This window comes from Sitophilus oryzae, unplaced genomic scaffold (genome assembly GCF_002938485.1).
Source record: "Sitophilus oryzae breed Bouriz unplaced genomic scaffold, Soryzae_2.0 scaffold_1625_pilon_pilon, whole genome shotgun sequence".
Taxonomy (NCBI): Eukaryota; Metazoa; Arthropoda; class Insecta; order Coleoptera; family Curculionidae; genus Sitophilus; species Sitophilus oryzae.
The window spans coordinates 1266595-1292361 of record NW_022146309.1 but is presented as its reverse complement, the minus strand read 5'-3'; the positions used below and the strand labels follow the sequence as shown (position 1 = coordinate 1292361).

Genomic DNA, 25767 nt, shown 5'->3' with positions numbered 1-25767 from the left:
GAATCTGTACGGCACCTTGAGAAAAGGAATCCCGATAAAAAAGTCCAGACTAGATAAGTCGAGAGCATTTTTAAGTATTCTATTAATTGGCGAATGCACACTGCAACTAATAGAATCATATCAATTTTCTTTGATATAGGATAGGTTTCCATTTTCGGCAAATTCTTTTTGTTTTAACTGAAACAAATTGATAACTAGTTGTTAAAGTTAAACTAATTTGACATCTATGTTGAAGTGACGTCAGACATACATATCTCAGCCACCTAGATTTTACGAAATAATAAAGAACTACTGTCACTAAATCATAAAAATGAAAATACCTAGGAAAATCTTTGTTTGTCTATACCGAGAAAATTCCAATTTAGGTAGCTTTTATTGAAATTTAAAATTTATTCTTCATTTTTAGAAAATGTTGAATATTTCAAAAACCTTACATTTTAGCCATTTATTTCTATAATGAAACTAACTTTTATTTTTCTCCTAAAATCCGAAAATCAATTAATATATAGGGAACACTACCATTACAAAAAAACACAACTTTAATGAAAATTTCATTTCAATACAAACTGTCGTTCTCCTTGGAGCCATCGCGTCGTATGACAAGCGCCACCCTGTATATTTTAATTTAACAAACAACTGTTTTTTTTATTTAAAACTCTGGTTTGTGGTTACTATGGTCATTTAGTTTTGTATCTAAACTCTGATTTCGTTGTTCAAATATTGCTTTCCACAGAAACGTATGTAGTTTGTTCCTATTTTGTCGTATTTTGGATTTCCGAGTTTTCAAATTACTTCCTTCTCTAATACGTTCCAGTTCAAAAGGTCCGTTTGATAATGATAGAGGACCTTTGGTGAGCTGGCACAGACACAAACACTAGCCGGCTTCTGGCTTTAATGGATTTTAGATTTAATTAAAGTATTTAAAAACATATCCATTACATTTCTCTTATTTTTTTTAAACTGATTTATGTGATTTAAATACTATTCGAAATATATATCAGTTTTGACAAACTTATATTTAAAAAGCTACTTTAATAAACTTTCAATATCTTACCGCTGTTTTCCGACAACTCGGATTTACATGCTCTGTGATGCGTTTGTCATTTTGTGGAATTAACCCAAGCTCACCTGATCATGGGGTAGGGCTCCGAAACCGGTAGTGAGAGCAGGTTGGTCCACATTATAACAAACATAGTGTGGAATTAATTTCTATACTATCATTTCAAGGAAAGAATACTTATATAATTTTATAATATATTTTTAGTTATGCAAAATGGTTGTTATACAATAATTTTCAAATTTTCTCAAATAAATAATGAATGTTATGGTGCGTTTGAGCGACTTGAGCACGCACGCACTGATCCTTCGCAAATGCTCAAGTGTAAACGGCTGTGCGCGCACGCTCACACTGAATCTGTCTGTGCGCGAGCAGCCGCAAACGCGAGCAGTCAACCAATATCAACCTGGGTCTTCACCAAAACCCAGCTTTCAGTACATAGGCTTCTATACAAGTCTCAACTTGCCAAGAAACGCAAAGTCAAGGCTGGGCGTTGTCTTGGCGATATTGCTATTTTAAAATTTTTATCTTTTTTCCTAATTTTTGGTGTAATTAAATTTAGTAAATATTCAAAGTCGGGTCTGGTCATTCTCGTCAAGTTTTTGAACTGATTATAGCCCTCCTCAGACACTAACTTATTTAATAAGTTATATCGATTTCTAAAAATTTGGGTTTGCCAGCAGTGACGATGTTTTCGATTTTTCCTTTTTTATATAATTATACTGTGCATAACAATGAATGCAGCCGCGGCTATCTCTTGGTCGTACGTTGATGATTTGATTTTCACCAACCAAACTCTGCTGTGCGCGCACATGTGGATCACTTCATTCGCCGAAAAATTTAAAGTTTTTAATTTAAACGGAGTCCGAGTTTTTAATTTAAACGGAGTCGAGGGCGCCAACGAATGACGTGCGCGTACGCTCAGCTCGTGCATGGTCAAGACTAAACGCACCTTTAGAAACAGCGACTACAAAACCAAACATATGTTTGTTGAAAATCCGTTAAATATTTGTTAAACTCAAAACAGTTTTAAGTTTTTTAAACTAGAAGATCGTGGATACGCTATTATCTATGGTTCTAATTTTTTTCTGTGTTCTAGCGTAGAATATATTGTTTAAATTTAAAAGGTATAACCAATTTGTACAATTACTGTTTCATTTGTACTTTAATAAACTTTTTACGTTTAATAAACTACTTTCACCATTTTCTTTGTCAAACTGTTATTATCGAACTGTATATAAATATATCGACTTTAATTCGTAAACTAAATATTTGGCCTTTTAATATTTTAAAAAACAAGGTAAAAAAAGGGTGGGTATTTTCAGTCTAAATTTAAAACATTTTTTGCAATAATTGCGGGAGGAAATTTTCCTAAAACGTTGTTTTTACGTCACAACATTATAAAAAATAAACATTATTAGTGGGTGTCCTTAGCATTTTGTTTTTTGACTCATAGCAACACATGCCTTGGTTAATTTATAAGAGCAAAATAAACTTGCTATCAACGATTTGCAATTTTTTTCAATTATCATATTATATACAGGGAATCGTAAATAAATGCAACTAATTTCAGGGTTGGTAGATCTCGATAAAAAAAATCATATTTTCTCTTTACCATTTTTCAAATAAATCCAAAATAACCGAGTTTGTTACATTGAAAATTTCCAAAAAAAAATATATTTTTGCTTAAATTTTGAGAACCACTGGATCTTTTCTAGGTTTTATTTCTTGTAAATGTAATCTACTACGTAAATACTACCTATATTATAAATAAGCTATATTTTTAACTAAAAACTAAAATCAATAAAAATTTCAAAAAATTACGAATTTTCCAAAAAAAAAATCTGGGGTCGAAGATTCACTCTGTATTTATATACTGTTTGAACATTTTTTAATATGACGAGATGGCAATTGCATCTCGCTTAGCTAATACTGAATATTTGCTTACCTATTGCTAGCTACTATTGAATATTATATAATACCCTTTGGAGCAATTGGTATTACTGTTATTACTATACCAATAATTGCTTCAGAATATTATAAAAGGAAAAATCCAAGGCGGACGTAGTCGGGGCAGAAGACGAACATCCTGGTTGAAGAACCTCAGAGAATGGTATGGAATGACGTCGAATGGATTATTTAGAGCAGGCGCAAAATAAAATCAAAATTGCCATTATGATTTCCAACCTCCTAGAAGAAGGTACTTAGGTAAGATAATGCCTTGGCATCTAAGATTTGTGGAAAAGACGTTGTACTTATCGCTCTACAATGAAATGGGTAATGGGACATTTGAGACAAACTTGTTGAAAGAAGCGTAAAGCAGGTAGTGGTAGAAAACCTAAATCTGCCATTCTAGATATATCAAAATCAACGTCGCTTTATTTAATTAAGAAATCTGCTTCGAAAGATTTCAGACCAGAATGGGATGAGTATTTACAGTTTGTCGAAGACTCCACGTTGGTTTGCAAAGTTGCAGAAAATCAACTGTTTTTTGTTTTCCAGGGAACCTTTACGTTGGAATTTCGGATAATGGAAAATATTCTTTTTAATGATGTGTCTAGATGCTTTTTGAACTCATCAGATAGGAGAGAACATTTACAGGCAAATCCCTTACAAAATCCCTAACAAAATCCCTTAGAATATCTAGAAAGCCTAGAAGATAAAAACTCGCAATCTATGATCAGAGTGTAGAATAAGTTATGTCATAAGAATCTCAAGGAGGATTGGCACCTGTTATGACGTACGTGATAGAAACTAGAGCGAAGAACACAATAACAAAACGGTTCCTAAGAACAACAGAAATGCGAACAGTTCAGAACAATAATTACAGAACATACCTACAAGAAACAGGAGAAGAGGGTGCAGAGACCACGTGGACAGAATGTCAAAGGACCGGTTAGCGAAAATTGCTAACGAGAAACGACCTGACCAAACACACCTTGAAAGCTGGTCTTCATAATCCCAACTGTTCTTAGGGAACCACTGAAGAAAACACAGGACTTGGTCCTAACATACAAAGAAGAAGAGAAGAAAAGCAAGACTGTTACTCTTTAACGTGTTTTTTCAAAAAATTCAATATAAAATTCTAATGTGGCATAGGCGCATTTAATTAATTTTAGTAATTTAATTAACCAAGGCATGTGTTGACATGAACTAAAAAACAAAATGCTCAGGGTTTAAAAAATAAAGTTTTACGAAAATTTTCTCACGAAATTATTTGACAGGGTGTTTTGATGAGCCTTGTTAGGTACAATAAGCCAAATACTAACGTTTATGAAAAATAAATTTACGAACTAAAGTTGATTTATTTATATACAGTATATACAGTGTGCTAATAAATTCATAAAAATTTGGTTGAAAATAATAAAAATTTAACACACACAAATCTGACGAAATACACATTGCGTTTATTTGTATCTGACGTATATTGTGGTAGAATTGTATCTGCTTCTCTTTTGTAGCACTAAAGATTGGAAAAACATTTAGTATCTAATAACTCTGAAAAATTAAAACGGATTCATATCAATTCATTACAAAATATTAGAATTTCACGATAGATTCCATTCCGATAACCACAATATGCAATCCAAACATGACCCGGTCTATGCTATGTCCTATCCCTATACACCTCCTCCCACTGCAACCCCTTTCTAAATAGCACCCGGGCTACGGGCTACGGCCACTGCCGGACTTAAGCGTTTGATATACGGCCTGCGGATTCCAGTACAGTCTCCGTAGCTTATTTCTAATTTACAAGATGTCCTCTATCCTCTTTCTCTGCGGACCCGTGCACCGGAAGAATCTAGTTTATGTGCACCAGCGGGCGGGCCGTCGGTTTGGCCACCTGAGAAATTAAAATTAAGAGGGAAGGTAGCAATGCCGTTTAGAGGTAAAGTGTTGTTAGAAATAAATTGTTTTACGCGGTAAGAATTTGATAAAAAGTAGATTTTTTTTAATATAATTAGATTATTGAAATAAAGGTTTACTCAAACTATTAGTGGTGGGCATTACGATTTTTAGTGAATCGCATAATACGATTCAATTTCTCTTGAATCGACCCCTACAATTCATGTATTTGAACAAACTAACCTAACTCCAAACACATTTTACGTAATACCGTTGATCAAAGAAATAAGAAGATGCGCAATCTTATAGACGATATTGTGGCACAAAATCTGTCCGAGATGTAACTGGCGTTACCGTCAGGCTGTCCGAGATTTAGTTTAGCTCTGCGCCGTTGCGCGCTGATAATCGTTTACAGCGTAGCGGATAAAGAATACTGTACCGTAGTTCTGTTTTCAGTCGACAGAGTGAGTAGTTATCGGAGACAGTGTTGCCAGAAATACGGATTGATCCGTAGATTTACGGATTTACAGATATAATAGCGTCAGAGTTGCCTTGGAAATGAAAATCGCTGTTATTTCATATATAAAACAATATGACAAATGTCAATAATCATCATTTCCAAGCCAACTAAACGACTTTTTCCGATCATACGAAATATACAGTACCTATAAAAGAATTTTTATTTTTGTTGTTTATTCTAAGTATGTTTAACATGAATACCTTTTCAATGCATAAACGGGGATTTTTCATCCAAAGAATATTTTCGTCAAACGTATTACATATTCTACATTTTAATACGGCAAGATTGTCGCTATCAGTTCCATACCGTCTTCAATATTCCTTTGCTTGCCGAATTAGAGAAAAAAAGTGCTTTATGCGTTGACCGCAGAACGAGTAGTGTCTATACCATACAGCACTTGAAAAGTAAGGGGAAATCAAATAAGCTTTGTCACTAATTTGCACATTGGTTGTGTATCTTCCCAATTCTTTCAATACATTAAAAATATATACTTTTTTTAAATAACTATTAGTTTGTGCACCCAAGCTTATAGTATTTAATTCTAATATTCATTTCATATTCGTAGTGATGCGATTCAATTCTTATGATTTTTCTTTATGGTGTTGATTTGTTTGGTTATTTTTATGGTGGTGGCCACGATTTATTTAAATGAACCACATTCTGGGTAGTGATGCGATTCAACCATTATAATTTATTTTTAAAGTAAAGAGAGACAAAGTAATGAGATTTTTGAATGTCCGGAGTGAAAACGCCTTGCATAAACATCTTCTGATGCGTGTCAAATACTCGTCAGCGAATGATGACAGTAAGTCATTTGATTCATTTTTACGACTTGGTTTAAATACTTAAATCTATACTAATACACACAACCAAACTTATATGGAATCACCTATTATTTCCCATAATTTTTGAGATGTATGAAAATTTTTTGTTTATGAATAAAACTCAGTCCTTACCAATGACCTTTAATGAAAAATAATCCATATAGCAATAAAAAAAATAATCTGTTCCCAAAATAAACAAAATGGTATTTTTTTGGTTTCTGAAACGAAATTAAGATTTAAATTTTTAATGGTCAAAAAGCTTAAACAAAAAGAAAATTGGTAATTTTAATATTCTTTGTTGCCACCTCTAGCCCTTATGCAAGCTTCTATCCGCGCTGGCATGCTTCTTGTTAAATTATCCACGTTGTCTTGGGGTATGTTTTCCCATTATGCTAATGCTGCATCAATAAGCTGTGCGAGATTTCCTGGATTGTTTCGACGAGCTCTAACCCTTCTTTTGAGCTAGTCCCACAAGTGTTCGATAGGGTTTAGATCTGGTAAATAGGCAGGCCAGTCCAAAACTATGACACCTTCCGTTTCAATACGTTCTCTAGTCACTCTGCTGGTATGGGGAGGTGCACTATCGCGCATGAAATTAAAATTATCCCCAATTGCAGCTCTCCACAGACTAACGATCGGTTCTAGCACCAAATCAACATATCTCCGACCCGTTAAAATTTGTTGAAGTGGTAACAATGGAGTTTTTGCTCCTAGTATAATACCTCCCCAGAAAATTAGAGTTCCTCCTTTATATCTTGGTAGAGATTTGGCAGCCTGAAGTCTCGCTCGTCTTCCTGGAGCTCTAAGAACCCGAATTCGATGGTTATCTGATCTTAGGCCAATTCTGCTCTCATCCGAAAAAAGAACATTTTGCCAATTCTCAGTTGTCCAGTTTTGATGTTGAGGGCATGAATTTAGCCGGTCAATTTTATTTTGCCGAGATAACTGTAGGATTCGTATCTCTTTCCTACTGTGAAACCCTCGTGCACGAAGACTGTTTCTTATGGTTTCAACTGAAATGTTCACACTTGTAGCTGCCAGAAGTTGTCTTTGTATCTCTGGATGAGAAACATTGGGATTTATTCTAGCAATTTAGGACACAAGGCGGTCTTGTTGTTCAGTTGTGACTCTTTGGCGAATTTGTATGGGCCTATCCTTGTGTGTTCCTAATTCCAAGTATCTTGCATATGTTTTCGATACAACACCCTGGGTAACGCCTACTATCTCTGCTACGTCTCTCTGGAGCATTCCTTGTTCGGTGAGAGCAATAATTCTTACCCTCTGTACATTTATTAATCCAACATAAGGCATTTTTTAATTTTTTTGGATTGAATTAAAATTACCGGATAATCGTGATTTTTACTACTGAACACAAAATTCAAAAGAAAATAAATCGCAGTAGTCGTTTACTCTTTATTTTCATGTTTATTTACAACAAAAAGCCTTATCTTAAAGTTGTATACCAATTTTTACCCTTGCAAGAAATTTAGTCAGAAGTAAAGAGTGATTCCATATAAGTTTGGTTGTGGTATATATAAAATCCTTAAGTGACTGACATACTGATTAATCACGATATATAATTACGAGTAAAATTCCACTGATTCTATGACGTGTCATTTTACAGTAAATAATATTTTTAATATTTGCTTTTGTCTTTATCGGAAAAACACGCAGATTTTTTCAACAAGAAATAAATTATTCTACTTCTGCCATTTTTGAAAATGTGTAGTTTCTTAGATTAAGGCATTAGAGAATAACAAGTACAAAATATGAAGTCATAATATAATTTAAATTAATAAAAATTAACATAGAACATGTAAAAATAAAAATATAATACGCACTTAAAGTGGGTATGTTAGTAATTAAATAACTTATTTAAATTCCAATCGGAAATTGGAATAAAAAAATCACCATTACAATATATTATGGAAGAAGACTAGAAAAACGTATCGAATAATTTATTCGAAATTGACCAAACAATGGATATATGTTATGTATCTAAGAAAAAAAATTAAAAAGTAATAATGTAAATAAATCAAACGTAGAACATATTATAGGAACGTCACATGGATCGTTGCTTTATTTATAGCCTTCTATTTGAATTGTGATGCTACAATGATCGAGGAACGATACTCCATAAAATCCGTGGAACATAACAAAAAGATAGACAAGATCGCTTGGGTGGATAATTTAATCACGTGGCCGACGCGTGCTGAAAGCCGTAAGCATTGGAGAGACCGTATACAGAAGCTTAGAGTAATAAACAAATAGAAATGTTATGTACCGTAACAAGTCAATTTGGTCAAGAAATTTTTTCAACAAATCTCTGTTTTTCCTAAATAAAATATGATCGCTAACATTGGATTATTACCATTGTTTCGAAATTCACCAAATAAAACTGATTTTCTCAAAAAATTAAATGATGTTTTATGTCTTTGAATATGATTAGCAGTGTCTAAAAATACACATCCAGATCAGTATTCAAATTAAAAAAGTTTAAGAGATACCATCTTAAAATTCGTACTTGGATTATCCTTTTCATATTGCCGCGTCCTTTACTAATTCGAAATTCAATAAAACACAAGTTTACTTAATTAGGATGAGTTGCATAGAGGCCACTAGCTTTTTAATTTTAACAGCCGGGTGGTCGGCGTTCAAAGATATTAATAAAAGGGCGCCACGAGATTATACTCTATGAACTCGGCATAAAAGATGTTACTGTTAAGCAGATTTCAACACTAACCTCGAACTGTTGAATGCAACTACCATGAACTTCAAATCTTACTATAATTATTTGAACTTAAGTGACTCTAACTTAACTTTGAGACTAGACTGTAAATAATACTACTAAAAATATTTAAGCAATTTATAGAAATACCAAAAAGGTTAAACGTATAAAGAAAATGATGAAATGTATGAGAAATGAAATAAAGTTTAAATCGATAAGAATAAATGAAGAATGAAAATGATCTAAGCTATATTAAGACTAAGACGTCATCCTCCTTAATTTAAACTAGGTATGCTCTAAGAGCGGAATACAAATAGCAAATCTAAACCTAAACAGTCTTACTCTAATCGATGTACAATCTTGAAAACTATTCGAACTTCCTCCGGCTAAGCTACGGTGTATAGCTACAGGGTTGCTACGGCGGTGCACAGCAGCGCGATGAATGTCACTGGAGCCCACAATTGACAGCAGACGTGCAGAGGAAAGGCAAGTTGTTGAGGTTTCAATCGGTGACCATAAAAAACCCTAAATAATATTGGCTGTCTTAGAAAAGAGCCTCAATTATAGAACAAGAACTAGCACAACGTGTAGGAGTTAATAAAGGTGATAAAGAAGGACTAATTAAATCTAAACTTTACCTCAACGAGGGTTTACCGGATGGAATTCTGGACTGTTCTGTGCTCTACGGTCTGGATCGGTCTTCTTGCGAACAACCAAATAAGATTTAAGAAAAAGATGCTAACATTCAACCAATCTTTCTACACCACGTGTGCGTGGAAAAGTCGAAAACCAGTCAACAATACGAACAAATATCAGTTGAGCATTGACTTAGAATAGGCAGAAGAATTATAGTATACCTTGGAACTATCGGAGACTTCTTGGGCACGTGGAATCGGAATATCGGTCGGAAAATTTAGCTATTTTAATCCCATTGCGGAAATTGGTCGGCGGTCCATACAAATCAAAAATCCAACTATTTCTGACCAAAGCTTCTGAAGCCTTAATCCTTCTCTAGTAAGACCTGTTAACTACCAACAGGGAATGCTTCACGAAACAGGCAGCCGATCTCCAAACGATATTCTTCAGTTGGGCGATACACAAGAAGTCACAAAAGGATTGGACTTCCTTCACAAAACCAGATTTCAACCGGAAATCTCCTCCAGGATATAGATACAGAACTACGTAACTGAACGAAGTACTGAGCTGAGTTAGTTCGCACCAACGATACCATAGCGCCAGTGTCCACTGTCATCCGGATTCCCTTTCCATTGACCTTCCCGTCGATCACCAAACTGTCAGCGGTTCTTCCTAGACTTCTAATGGAAAAAAACCTGGGGGCTCTGTTCTCCCAGTCAATACTCGCCCCTTTGTATTGACTGATTTTAGTTTTCCTGGTGCCTACGTTCTCCGGATGGTGAACGGGATCGCATTTGAACGCGGCAAACCCGTTTGATGTGGCCATTCCTGCCACATCTATAAAGCACCTTATGTCCTGGACTCTTCTCTGGTTCTCTGTCTGGTTATTGTTGACTCCCTTGTTTAGTAGCTCACATAGTTTGTCGAATTTTCTACATATCTCCTCCAAACTTCTGTGGTTACTCTCGGGCTGTTCCTTTACCGTTACCGATCTTATTCGGCCCAGGGATGGCGCTAAAAAGCAGCTTCTCGATTTCCAGCGCTCCCTGACCAGTGCCGCCGCTGTGGTAGAAAATCGATATTTGCAGCGCCCTCTGTAATTGGTTGTCCCTCAGTCCGCTGATAAAAGCACTGAGCAGCGAGCTCCTCCCTAAATCCTTCCGGTGCTTCAGGATATGCCAGGTGTACCAGGCGACGTAAGTCTGTTTCAAATTCCTGCAGACTCTCTCCGGACCTCTGTAGGCGTGTCTTGATCTGGGCCTGGTAAAGTTGGCGCCGATGTTGGTCGCCATATCTTCTGTCCAGTGCAGCGACCAAAGTTTGGTATTCCTGCTGTTGGGCTGCAGGAATAGTTTGCAAAAGTTCCAGGGCAGGGCCACGCAGCGCGATGACGAGTGCTGCTGCTTTCTCTTGGTCAGTCCATCCATTGGCAGCAGCTGCTGCTTCAAACTGGCGGTGGTACATCGTCCAGGTGGTTTGTCCATCGTAGGCCGGGGCCTTGAGGTTCGCAGTTCCATGAACGCCAGGTGTTCTTACTCGTACCTTGGTCTTGTGTAGGTCCATCTCTAATTTTTTTCCATTTTCTACTGAAGCGTTCCTCCAGATCTTCTACGGCTTTTTGAAGGTGGATTTCTTGCCTTCTTTCTAGTTCTTCAAAGTTCTTCTTAAGACGACGGTTTTGGATCTTTCTTGTCTTTCTTTCTGGCGGTGCGTCTCTATATCTTCTAAAATATCCCTCCATTCATTCTTCTGACGGATTTCTAAATTGCCTAAAATTTCTCGCCGGTCCTGTTCTTCTTGTTTATCATGTTGTCGTTGAATTTTCAAATCTTCGAAAATGTTCTCAAGTCGGTCCTGTTCTTGTTTCGACGTCGTACTTGTTCTTCCTTTTCTCTTTCTAATTTCTCCATAAAATCGCCCAATAATTTGTTTATTTCCTCCATTTTAGCTTGCTCCTTTGTACCAACCATAAAAATACTCTAATTCGGTCTAAAAAATCTTCCAATCCACTTAATTTCTTCTAAAATCCTCTTGAATCGCACTTCCGACACCAATTGTTACGGATTCCGTGGGTCCACTATTTAAACTCACGATAAAATACTTAACGAATTTATTTGTTTCACTCTGTACACAACTTATACGATTTACAACACAACTTATGCAACTACTATTACTCTAACGGTATTTCGCGGTATTTTCAAACTTCAGACTTTAGACTTCAAACTTCAAACTTTAAACTTCAAACTTCAAACTTTAAACTTGTCCAACTGTCAAAGCGCGGGCCTTATATACCCCCTGGCGGTTAAGCTTTGTTTTAAAGAATTCTATAATTTTCTTTACTTTCTGGCGAATGCGCCAGGTTCCTTCTACGTTGCGATTTTTTAGCAGTATGCAGTTATGCAACCAGTAATACACCTTGACAATATTCTTCGTAAACTGTGTAATATTTGACATTAGTTTTCAAGTTAGAATTTATCTATACTAATATATAAAATCCTTAAGTGACTGACATACTGATTAATCACGATCCTGCTCAAACCACTCAACGTAAAGCTGCGTATAAATATGTCGAGACGAGTGCGAGAGACACCCGAGACGAGTCAACCTCAAGCGGATTTGAGGTTGACTCGTCATATTGGGACGGGGTCTGAGCTTCGAGCCGAGCCTATGCCCAGCCGGACGGCGTTGTTTCCGTTTTTTCCGGAGCCTTTGGCGAACCATCAAAAGGATCGGGGCGTCTATTTAACCAGTGGCGTATACACCGCAGCTCCGCGGAACAATTGCCTCGAGTCTCAAGGGCTCGGATTCCACATCCCATTTTTATATAAAAATAAATATTCTTCCTTTATTTGTAATAATGTTAATAATGCATCCTAACTAGAAAGTTGCAATTTTGTCTTCTTAAATAGTATAGGTAAGTTAGTCAAAGTAGGTAAATCTCATATAAAAAGATTTATTAGTGATTTCTTTATAAAAACATGAAAATTTTATGAAAAATGAATAAACGTAATGAACTTTTCGTCGAGTTATTAATGGCTCAAACGTAAATTATGCGCTACTTCTGCTGAACGGAATTAAAAAATGTAAAACAAAGCTTTTACATAGGATACACAGAAGAAGATAAGAGAAGCAAATCGAGTGTGTTGAAAAAGGGGGTGGCTATGTTTCAGAAGCTCCCTTACGGTACTTCCTCATAAATAAAAGGAATCGACAAAGAAAGGAACGATTCGATATAGAAAAATTCAGAAATTTGAACTATCCATACTACTAAGAAACTTAATTTATCGCAAATATGAAAATAATAAAGTTCTGCCATAGAAATAATAATTAAAAAAAAAACTCTCCGAGCTTTAAAAACCCTGTTCAGAAAGCACATTACGGCGAAGGTTTAAAAACTGGAATTAGATTTAAAAATTATATACATAATAATATTTTAAAATTAATAAGTTTTTTTTTTTTTTTTTATATTTAATAAAAATGCAGATATATTATTTACAATATATGTTCCAGGTTAGTTATTGGCATTTAAATGTAGATTTTTTAAATTAACAAAAAAAAAAAAAAAAAAAAAAATTTCTAATTTTTTAAATAAAAGTCGAATTAGGTCTTATCTTACAGCGCTTTCAAATGGAACGGAACGTCCGCGACTTCGAGCAAGTACCATGAGCTTATATGAACAATTTCACCTGGATCGCGTATGCTCCGTCCGGATGAGCTATCTTGAAAAACATCCGTGCGGACGCTCTGCACGTACGGTCTGCTCCATCTGAAAGCGCCGTTACCTATTTAAAAATTTTATAGATATACAAACCACATACAAAATATATTATTGAATAAAAATAATTAAAGACTCAAAAACAAACGGCACTGGCAAAAGGCTACGCCGCCGCCGCTGCCGTGCCGTTATCTCCAGGTATCTGGTAGTCGGCGTTCTCCAGTTTTTTTTATGTAAACAGTCCGAATATAATTTAAATTTATCATGAATTCCTTTTAATTTATTCTAGCTTGTTTTTTTAACATTTTGAAATTAAACAAGCATATACAGGGTGCTTCAAAAACATGTACCATCTCTCGTGGGGGTGCCCCCCACGCAAATATAAGATTTATTTTTTATACTCAACCTCAATCCAATTTTGTTCCGTAGCTACAGGGGTTAAAAAATAGGCTCCCAACCGTCCTTTATTCCAGAAACAGTCCTCTTTTTGATCTGATTGTCCTCTTTTCTCTCACGTATTGAAAACTTTGTTACATTCCAACTTCAAAATTTAAAACATATTCGTTTATCGCCACAATGCTTTAAAGAATTGTTAATCTGTGTTTTTTATGTAATTTTATGTTTACTTACTGTTAGTTTATGTCTTGAAAAAAAGTTTTGTTGACAATGGTTTGCTTTATTTTAATTAGTTTTAAGTATAAATATTTTTGTGTTTTTTAAATATTTATCGCATACCGTTTATATAACTTTTTGGTAAATTCTCGACATTTGAGCGACGTTTCGAAAATGTTTCGCCTGTGCCTTTTTTTATCCTCTCGCCCCTATTTTTTATTTTCAAAGTTGCCAACCCTAGGTTAAGTGTTTTATCATTTTCTTCCAAGTGCTTGTAGTAATTTGAGATCGTTTGATGACTGATTTAGTTCTGATCCTGGTAGTTTTTTGTATAAAACAGTGCCACCATCGTCGATTTTTTTCGTTAAATGCGAATAAGAAATTATCCTGATTATATTCTGGCCTTATCCCTTATTATTTTTATTTACAAGTTACAAGCGATCTTAAATTTATAACATATACATATATTTTATTTAATTGTTAACATTAGGGTAGTTTTACCAATTGTGTATGTGTGGAATTCCACTGATATGTGTTTTAAGTTGTTTGTTAAATTTTTAAAAATTTTTGATTGTATTTTGCTCTCTTAACTTTGTAGTGTCCTGAAGATGCAAATAAATTTTGCGAAACGTCGACAAATTTAAAACAAAGGACTTCTGTTCCTGTTGCTTTTTTTCGATCCTAATCCAATTAAAAAACACAGTATACTTAAATTTATTAATTAATTTTTTAAAATATTGAATGGTATCGAATAATACTTTAATATATTTATCAATATTTTAAAGTATCGATACTTTATATTCAATACAACCGATACCAAAATATCGATACTGCCTCAGTATCGCATAGCCCTATGAAGAATTTTGTGGGTTCGCCAAAGGCTCCACTGAAAATGGATAGCCGAGAGACAACGCCGTTCGACTGGGCAGGGGACTCTGCTCGAGGCTAAATCGCTCGGCTCGAGGCAATAATATGACGAATTCCGCTTGAGGTTGACTCGTCTCGTCCTCGTCTCGGCATATTAGTACGCCTTTTTGGAAAGAATTTGCTATAGCCTCGTTTCATACTCGTTTCTGGGTTTGTCTCGTACTTGCCTCGGCATATTTATACGCGGCTTAAGAAGCTCAATTTTGGCATACAGGTTGATTCTAGGGTGTAGAGGTTCGATAGAAGGGATTTTCGAAATTTCAGTTCCAAGAGGGTGAAACCACCCCTCAAATATTACAATAATTTTATTTAAAAAACGGTCAAGTTTCCGAAAAAACGCTTAAACACGTATATATTTTATTTTGCTTTTTACATATTTTAAGATTTTTTTAAAAATGTATACAGGGTGTTTCATAAAATATGACCATTGAGTAATCACGATTCTGCTTAAACTGCTTGACGTTTAAAAGCTGATTTTTGGCAAAGGGATTGACTGTGGGGGTGTAGAGGTTCGATAAGGAGGGGTTTCTCGAATCTCAAATTCCCAAGAGGTGAAAACGCCCCTCAAATATTACAATATTTGTTATTTTAAAAACGGTTAGTCTTTCGGGAAAACGCTTGGACAAGCATAATTTATTTGGTTTTTTACATATTATTTTGAAATTTTTTAAAAAATCATATAGGGTGTTCCAAAAGTTGGGTAATTGCTTAACCACGATTCTGCTTAAACTGCTTGACGTAAAAAGCTTATTTTTGGCCAACGGATTTTTCGAAAGTCAAATTCCAACGAGATGAAACTACCCCTCAAATATACAAAGTTATATAATAATATGGCCATATCGTTTTTTCCCATGCTGACATAAATATGAGAAAATTTTATCCAGTTTGTATGTTAATGGAAATTCTTGCTTTGTTTTATCATCACCATTACAAATGATTAATTCGACGCGAACGAAGTCGCTGGTACACGCTAGTAGATGTATAAAATGAGATTATATCAAGTCTGGAAATTACAAAATTTTTGTTTAACCTTTCAAAATCAAAACTTCATAATTCGGATATTGTTGTACTTAATTGTAACACACATAATGTACCTAAATTCAACAATTTCGAAGTTTTGATTTTCAAATGTTAAATGAAAATTTTGTAATTTCCAGACTTGATATCTCATTTTATACATCTATAAATGCTAACTTGAAAACTAATGTCAAATATTATTTATAGTCTGTGAAACGAATAACTTTGAATTTGACAGTTCCCGCGGGCTTTTCTAGTGTTAATTTTATTAGGTTAGCAACTTGCGGCCATGCTGACGCAATGCCGTCACTAATAGAACAGCCTCGGAACGAGATTTATGACGTCACGCTAGTTAGAATAAATAAATATATATCGTAGGCGTACAGCGAAAATCCACTAAGTCACATTTTTGGTTGAATTGGATTAAACACACCACTATGTCCAGTTTTTCACGGTCTTTAACATGAAAAACCCATTAAGTCCAATTTCGGCATCCTTATATTATATTATAAGGATTTTTGGATTATATTCGACACTATTTTTTTCATATGACACAACACTGATGAAGGCTATAATGTTAGCCGAAACGTTTTTTTTAAACAAAAAATGAAAAACCAAATGAAAACTTAATCAGCGTTTTTCCCGAACCTAAATCCCAAGAAAATCAAAAATTTTAGAACAGTTTTACATATAAAATGACAGCGATTTTTATTTCATAGCCATCGCTGACGCCTTTTTTTCTATGATATTGTATTGTTTGCAAATATAATTTTTCGAACATTGATACTTGCAAAATATGCATAAAAATTTTGTGAATGTAAATTAATACAGCACTATTAGTAGATATTGAATGTTTTTTGTTAAATTAGATCGATTTTCAAACCCCCAAATTTAAAGTATATTTTACATTTTACCCATTATCTTATGTATCTATTCATTATTTGTATATCGTAAAACATTTGCTGCATTTGTATGGTTCATAGTTTATTTGCCAAAGTTATTTATTACTATAAATAGGTATATATATTGTATTTATTAACTGTGTATTATGTATATTTCATGTAAACTATATCATTTTTAAAATACAAACCAAAAATACGAGGAATAATTATGTTTTCCATGTATTCTACAACATATTTATGTCCAACGAGAAGATCCTTGACAGTGATAGATGTGGTTGTGTCATTTAATTTCAAAGTAGTTTATTTTATTTTACAAAGAAATAAGTTGGTACAACTGGAAAGCATAGCAGGAAATTAATATATGTTTTTAAAATTTGACTGACAAGTAACTTCAAAATATTGTGAATAAAACTGTATAAAACTGAAAAAATGTAATCGAGTTATTTTATTTAATAAAAAACGGTATGTGTTAATACAAAACACACAAAAACAAGACAGCACATACCAAAAAATATAAAAAAGAACTATTTCTTACTTTCAAGCTTTATGAAACTTCCCGCATTTATGATTATATTTATCAATATAACTTATGTACAAATACAAATTTATAATATTCCGCAGGAATAAATAAAACAACATAAATAAACAAACTATTTTATTAATAATAACACTTACCAAATTTTATACCTCACAGGTTGATTAATTAACTTTAATCTTAATTTTTTTAAACCAGTACCTTTTGACATTATTTTTCTGCAGTACTAAAATCCATTATTTACCTATCGTGTGATGTCGATATTTTACAGCTACTCCAGTTTTTAGTATGTGTTTAGTATGGTCCTTCTACCATATTCGAGAAGCACTTATCTACGATGAGATGGTATACGTACTTTATTGATATTAATTTTATTGGTGTATCTGTATAAGACTTTCTGTGCAGCGACTATTAACCATAACCTGTGCTCTGGGTTCTACAGTTAATTTTCACTCGATTTTTCCTCCACTTGACTTCAAAAGACACAAAACACTCGTAAAAACACGAATCAAAATGCATCATCTTCCAAAACGCAGGGTATTTGACAAAAGTTGTCACAAAATTATAACCTATAATTTGGCAAGACTTTGACAAACGTCAAAAATCTAAAGGCGAGTTCATACGCATCGGCGTCCGTTTGTCGTTTATCGTTCCGTCAAACCAATAAAATTGAAATACGATCTGTCATTTTTTGAAATAAACCAATAAAACTGGTTAAAAACAACAAATGACGACGCATGACGAATTTATATTTAAACCCATCCATAGTTAACTTTAAAAATTATTAGAAACTTTTTTAGCTATAAATAGATTGGTATGGGACGTCATCTGCTTTTCTTCTGTCATCGTCTGTCGAAATCTTACCTGAAGAAAAAAAAACAGTATATTTATTAATCCGTAGTATCTAACTAGCGTGACGTCATAAATCTCGCTCCGAGGCTGTTCTATTATAGACGCCATTGGTCTGATATTTAGAAATGTCAAAAAGCTAATGACATTTTACTTTTGACAATTATGTCATTTCGTGTTGATTTTTTGCACGAAGAGGAAAAATTGTCACTTGTTTTATTATTTTCCTTTTCTATTTCACGAATTCACGTTACCTATCTGATTCGTTCAGGCCAAAGTCCAGGCACTCAATTTAATGAATATCAGTAACTTTTTTGATAGAGGGATTTTATATTTGCCATGTTGGTAAAAAATAACGGTCAAAATTCAAAGTTATTTATTTTATATGGTGGGTTCATACAGCCAAATAAAATAAAATAAGAAATATATATTTGCTCATGCGTAGTACGATGAGGCTGGATAAAAAGTTAACTTTTACGATTGTTTATAGTAATTTTACTATTTATAGTATATTTATTTATTAGTTGCCTACTATATTATACATTTTACTTATGTGAAATTATAAAAATAAATTAAATCAAACTGAAAATATTTGTGTAGGTTAGAATTAAGCGTGCGCAAAGCCGTTTTCACATAAAATAAAAAAAACAAGAAGTTAAAAGATAAAGACTTCTTATTTTATTTGTTATTTTATTTGGCTGTATGAACGCATGTACGATATCCCATATAACCAACTTTCTTATTTTATTTTATTTTATTCTTATTTTATTTTATTTGGCTGTATGAACCCACCAGTAGACTATAGTATCACAGTTTCCGCAGAATGGCATCGTTAAATGAAACCGAACACATCGACATTAATTAAATTGAATTATTGTTTAAGTGATATTTTTAAAAGTCAATAACTCGGAAACGGATGGTTTGAGGAATATTAGGTACTCATACACCAGCGTTCTTTCCTGTAATTCTTTCCTTATGCGTTCTTTCTTGTCAAAAAATTGAAAGGAAAGAACGAAGGTCCAATCCCACTAACACAAACGCAATCTTGTTGAATTTCCTGTCAGTTTTTACTGTAAGACTGGCCTGTTCTTTTTTGAAGGAGTTATATTCCTTGTAAAAGCCCACTAACACAAAATACCTTTCGTTGCAGTTTTTAAAGGATTTAGTTTGTTGTACTGTAAATGTGACACGATTATTAAAATTTTTCCGCTAGATGATCATTTTACTAAGTATCGTGAGATTTGACTTTTTATAAAATTTGTGTTGTGCAATACAAGTAAACAAGTGGTGTGCTTTGAATAATAATATTAATATTTATTTTTATTATTATTAAACTATTAATATTAAGATGAAACCTAAAAGAATAATTGCAATTGCTGTATTTAATATTGCAATTGAAGTTTTGTTTAAGAAAAGCAGAAACGCCGCATGTGATCAAAGAAGTGGCTTCAGAAACGGAAAATGTACAGCAATATGTATCTGTTACGAGGAATTACGGACAAGTGAGCCTACCGATTTCCAAAATTATTTAAGAATGGATTCTAATAACATTTGATGAACTGTTAAAATTAGTTAGTCCATACATACAAAAATTCATCGTAATTAATTCGTAAAACACTCAACTAGCTAATAAATATTTAAGACTTAAAAAAACTACCTGGCGTTTTAACAACAGACTTTCCTAACAGGAGAGGACACACAGATGTATCATCTCTCTCAAATGAAATGACCCCCAAACCACTAATACAAATTTTTTTACACGTTTTATCTTGTCGGGCTGGAACGCCAGTAGATCCTGACAAGAAAGACGGAAGGTGCATGTGTCGTGCATATACCCACTAACTGGCGTTCTTTCCAGCGGGATTAGACATTCCTGCAGGAAAGAACGCTGGTGTATGGGTACCTATTGTGTGTATCTCGATATTTGCTTAGAATTGAAGGAAGAATCGAAATATACAATAATATACAGGGGGTTTGATTTAAAAAAAATGAAACTTTGAATGGCCACGACTTTATGACCGACCCTGTATACTTAAATTTATTACCCGCTAATAGATATTTAAAAACCCTATAACTTTCATTCGGTACCTCTTATATTTTACCTAATAATTGACCGTTCCCATCATAGACTTAAAATAAAATATAGACTGAGCATCTCATTCATAAATAGCTGGAACATGCGGTCAGACACTGTCTTGTTATTGTTGTGTTATTGTTTTAGGTTATAACGAGTGCGACACGAGCGATAGATCGGTTGTCTCTGTCGTAACGGTCGTTCCCCTGACGACTCTGCCGAGAAACACAACACTGTCTTTCGTTTCTCAAGTACACCTGAACTCTCCGTATCATAGCCGGGTAATTTTTTATTTTAATGAAGCTATAATTAAATTAAAAATATATCGTATTTAAACTTTTTTATATTTTATTAAGATTTAGGACAGGTTTTTTTAAATAAAAGTTTAGAAAAAACGTCTTAGAGTCCCAAAAGGATAAAAATAATAAAATACACGTTATAGAAGAAATTTTATAATCAGAAATTACGTAATTTTTGAAATTAATAATAAATTATTAATTTTAGTCAAACATTTACAACCCCTAATATTAATCAAACAGGATCTATTCCACAGATATAATAGAATCGGCGACAGGAGAGAAAAAAAATATGATTGTTGTAATTTTTTTTTTTCTGGTTAAGTGGAGGTCTTATTATGTAAATTAGAGAAAACATAAATCTGTTCCATTAAAGCAAGGAAGGTGATAGCAAGTGGATAAAATAAAAAACTACATTTATTTAACTTGGTACTGTCTTTATTATACCTGGTGCGTCTCAAAAGTGGCTCATCCCCATAATTTTTTATATTTTCAAATAAAAAAACAAGATTTAGTATGTTAGTATATGAAATAAATTAGGATTGATTGACGCATTCAATTGTTTTTGGTCACTTCCTGTTTCACCGGAAATGACTATAACTTTAATTTTAAACGGCACCCTCGGTATATTTCTACTTTATTCGATAGAAAATGACACTCTGAATAGAATGACATATCATATGTCAACTTTTGACATTTTCGCATATGGTTTAATTGTAATTGTAACACGCGGTTCATAACGACAATTTGACTCGAAATACCAAGTGTGTGGTATCAATATATTCATAAAAAAATGCTTTTTTCCAAATATGCTAATGGTCACCCTTGTTCCATTTGAAAAAAAATTGACATATGTATGATTAAAAAATACGATTTGTACATCTTTTAACCGGCCTAGACAAGACACGAAACCTATTAGACGATCAAAACTATTTTTCCAAAGGCTCCTTGATTAAAACTTAGTGGATTGAGAAAAAACTGGATTGAAATTTAAAATAGGATATGTATTTAAGCGACAATGTCAAAAGTTGACATATGATATGTCATTCTATTCAGAGTGTCATTTTTATCGAATAAAGTAGCAATATACCGAGGGTGCCTTTAAAAATCAAAAGATGTAATCATTTCGGTGAAACAGGAAGAGACCAAAAAACAATTGAATACATCAATAAATCTAATTTATGTCCATACCTACTAACATACAAATCTGTTTTTTATCTGAAAAAATAAAAAAAGTTATAGGGTTGAGCCACTTTTGAGACGACCCGGTATATTAAAAAATATTGTTTCATAATGTAATATCATTTTTAAAAATTCTTGTACGTTATTTTAGATTCTGAAGATAATTTTAGAATAAACCGGAATATATTTTAATAAAACATTAATTATTAACAGGGTTATAATTATGATTTTGTTACAATGTAAGTAAGTAAATAATGTAATGTAAAAGAAAAAATTCAGATTTAAAATTTAGTAAAATATTATCTAAATAAGCGCCTTTCTACAACAACGCCACTGACTGCCAATGGGTAAATTGAGAGTTGCCTACCGGTCAAAAGTCGTTTCAAGACTTAAATGGATTATTTAAGTCAAATTTCTTCGCAAATTTGCCACTGGCGAACCATATTTTATAGTTTTTTGAACAGAAAAAGTCAATAAAATAAACACTTGAGGACTACAAGCTAAGAAAATGCGTTAATACAGCCGGGGAGATAGCGGCAACAAAGCTTTACCGCACACGTGCGACACGTACTACAAGGTAATAAATGAATGAATAGGCTCCCCTCGCCTCTAATCGGTGTTGTCATATTGTAAGAACTTATCCTTATTAAACAGTATCCGACTTATAATTTAGTAGTATAAGGGCTATTTAATACATCTATGGAATATTAAAACCTACTTTATTAAACTGTAGTATTAATATCTCAATATATGTGTATAACAAGAAAAAAAATATTGATAATATTAAAGACGTGACAACATAGGCTGGATGAGGAAGGCTCGGTCGACTGTACCCAGAAGTAAACATGTGTACAAAAAAGGTTGTTTGTCCGCGTTGAGATGTAAATAGTGTAGTCTATATTTTATTTTAAGTCTATGGTTCCCATACATATCAGCGACTCCGTATTATTTTTTTCTTGTTTATTTGTTAAAGTAATTATTTTTTTTTCAGTGAGGATACCGAAATTGAAATCAAAACAATAAGTGAAAATCCTGAAGTATTAACTTGTGTCAGACCGGAGACCAGTGCAGGAGAGTCAGGTGAAGAAATATGTCCTACAACATCAGGAACAACTAGTTCTGCCATGTTGGAAGAAGAGAATTATTTATTACGGAAAGAAAATGATGAACTAAAACTTAAAACTAGTTCTGTCCTGTTGGAAGCAGAGAATTACTTCTTAAGGAAAGAAAACGACGATCTAAAAGCTAAGTTAAAAAATTTATCATTAAGATTTATGTTTGACCATATTAAAGATAATGAGAAACTTGTTTTGCTATACACTGGATTACCAAATTCAAATATTTTTATGTCTCTTTTTAATTTAGTCAAAGACGTCGATATAAATTATTATTATAATTGGAAAGTAGAGAAAGTTAAAAGAATTGATCAGCTATTATTGTGTTTAATGAAACTCAGACATAATTTTCCTCATGCTGATCTTGCACACAGATTCGGTATTTCTCATAGTGCGGTAAGCAATATTGTTATTACTTGGATACATCTATTGCATACTATTCTTTTCAAACAAATACTTCAAAATATTCCGAATAGAGCCAGTTTGCCAACATGTTTTAGCACTTTCAGTAACTGTGATAAATTAGATTGTACAGAGACGTCAGCCATTACATGTACATCATGTATGAAAAGACAAAAAATTACATGTAGCAGTTGCAAACACATAATATGGAAGGCTTTAATAGGTGTAGCTCCAAATGGTGTTGTTACATTCATTAGTGATTTATATGTAGGCTCTACATCAGACGATGACATTGTAGGGGACTGTAAGATTCCAGAAATGTTAGAGTCAGGAGACTTGATGTTGGCAGACGAAGGATTTATGCCAGAACCTTTAGCAATGGCTAGAATTCATGTTAAGAGCGCCATTCAACGCATAAAATGTTATAAAATTTTAATGTTTCTTCCGCAACAGTACATTCAACACGCAGATGCTCTATTGCAGGTCACAGTGGCTCTTTCCTCTCTTCAGTACCTACCTGTTAATTAACTGGCTCCTTTCCTCTCTTCAGTACCTACACTACTTGTTCTTAATTTAAGTGGAAAAATGTTTGATCCAAATGATTTGTTTTAAATATCTGTGTTATATTTTATATTATTCTTTTTTTGGGCGTTGCTCCTTGATCAATAAATCAATATACAGTGTGTACATAAAGTATGGAATAAATTCATTTTCTCAAATTGGGATTTTAGTAAAAAAAATGCTCGAATACGTCGATCTATTTTTTAAAAGGGTACATTTTACGCATATTACCTTGCCTCTAGCTTCACCCCCCGTGCGGGGGTGAGTGGTACCCCTAGTTTTTGTAATGGGAGGGGGGGTCGAGTGATACCTTATTTTAAAGGTCTCTTTCTCCAGATTATAGCCCTGGAGTTTGAAGTTGCTAGGGTCATCTTTGTTAACATGACAGCTTGTCAAAATTCCTAATTTTCTTAGTTTTGTCAAGATGCCATATTAACAGAAATTACGGTAGCAACTTCAAACTTTATGATATAAGTAGGCATATTATCATATTACCTTGTCTCTAGCTTCACCCACCGTGTGGGGAGGGGGGGGGGTGAGTGGCACCCCTAGTTTTTGTAATGGGAAGGAGGGTCGAGTGATATCTTATTTTAAATGTTTCTCGCTAGAGATTATAATCTTAGAGTTTGAAGTTGCTACCATAATTTCTGTTAATATGGCAGCTTGACAAAACTAAGAAAATTAGAAATTTTGACAAGCTGTCATGTTAAGAAAGATGACACTAGCAACTTCAAACTCTAGGATTATAATCTGGAGCGAGAGACCTTTAAAATAAGGTATCACTCGACCCCCCCTTCCCATTACAAAAACTAGGGGTGCCACTCACGGGGTGAAGCTGGAGGCAAGGTAATATGGCTAAAATGTGCCCCTTTTATAAAATAGATCGACGTGTTCGAGCATTTTTTTTAATAAAATCCCAGTTCAAGAAGATGAATTTATTCCATACTTTATGTACACACTGTATAATAAATATACATATAATAATAAAGTTTTTATTAAAAATATGTGAACTCTACAAATATTAGTTTTGGGTAAAATTATTGTGTTACTAGGTTAGAATAATTATTTTATTTTGTTATTGCTAATAGAGGGAGTCTCATTCGCCGGAGACGAACAAGGTTTGGAACAAGATATTGAAACTGCATTTACTAAGGACCGTTTGACACGGGACAATATTCCAGCCTAAATTGTATACAATTTGTTGCGCGCGCATTTTTAGTCAAATTGCATGCAATAAAATAGAACATGTTCTAAATTCTTGCATGCAATTAGCTGAACATGCGCAATACATAATTTCATTTCTCTGATTTTGTAAGGTTATGTTTATGTTACATTTGTTTGTTAAGTTGATTTAACTTACTTACTAATTACAGTCAGTTAAAGCCTCACAATCGAACAGAGCAAACATAAACAATTAACTTAAAAAACAAATGTAATATAAACATATAACCTTACAAAATCAGAGAAATTAAATTATGTATTGCGCATGTTATGTAATGTAATATTATATTGTTATGTAATTGCATGCAAGAATTTAGAACATGTTCTATTTTATTGCATGCAATTTGACTAATTGCATGCAATTTGACAAAATTGTATACAATTTAGGCTGGAATATTGTCCCGTGTCAAACGGTCCTAATCATGTATTGTGACATACATACATATTTCTTGCATACAATATTTTATAAAATATAACCCAAACTACTTTTCAGTTCTTAAAATTAAGTCCCGTGTCAAACGGTCTTAATACACCTAAAATTTGATATTTTATTTAATAAAAAAATAAAGTAAAAAACGCTTATTGATTTTTTAATCGTTATTTTTATGTGAAAAGCCATCTTATAATAAAAAATTATGCCGGTTTTTATTTATTTCACTATCCTCCCTCAACTTATTTTTTTACAATGCGACAAATATGTAAGTTTTATTATTATTTTTTTTAAATTTATTAAACAATTATTTTAATT

The 25767-nt window shown here is 33.4% G+C and overlaps 1 protein-coding gene across 1 annotated transcript in view; it reads left to right on the top strand.

Annotated features, from left to right (window-relative positions):
- LOC115880504 overlaps positions 1 to 23868 on the top strand; it is a 44196-nt gene extending 20328 nt beyond the window's left edge. The window contains exon 3 of the mRNA XM_030897719.1: positions 22712 to 23868. Coding sequence (XP_030753579.1) covers positions 22712 to 23765 — 1054 coding nt within the window. The 3' untranslated portion in view covers positions 23766 to 23868. The remainder of the gene's footprint in view (positions 1 to 22711) is intronic.
- Positions 23869 to 25767: the final 1899 nt, after the last annotated feature.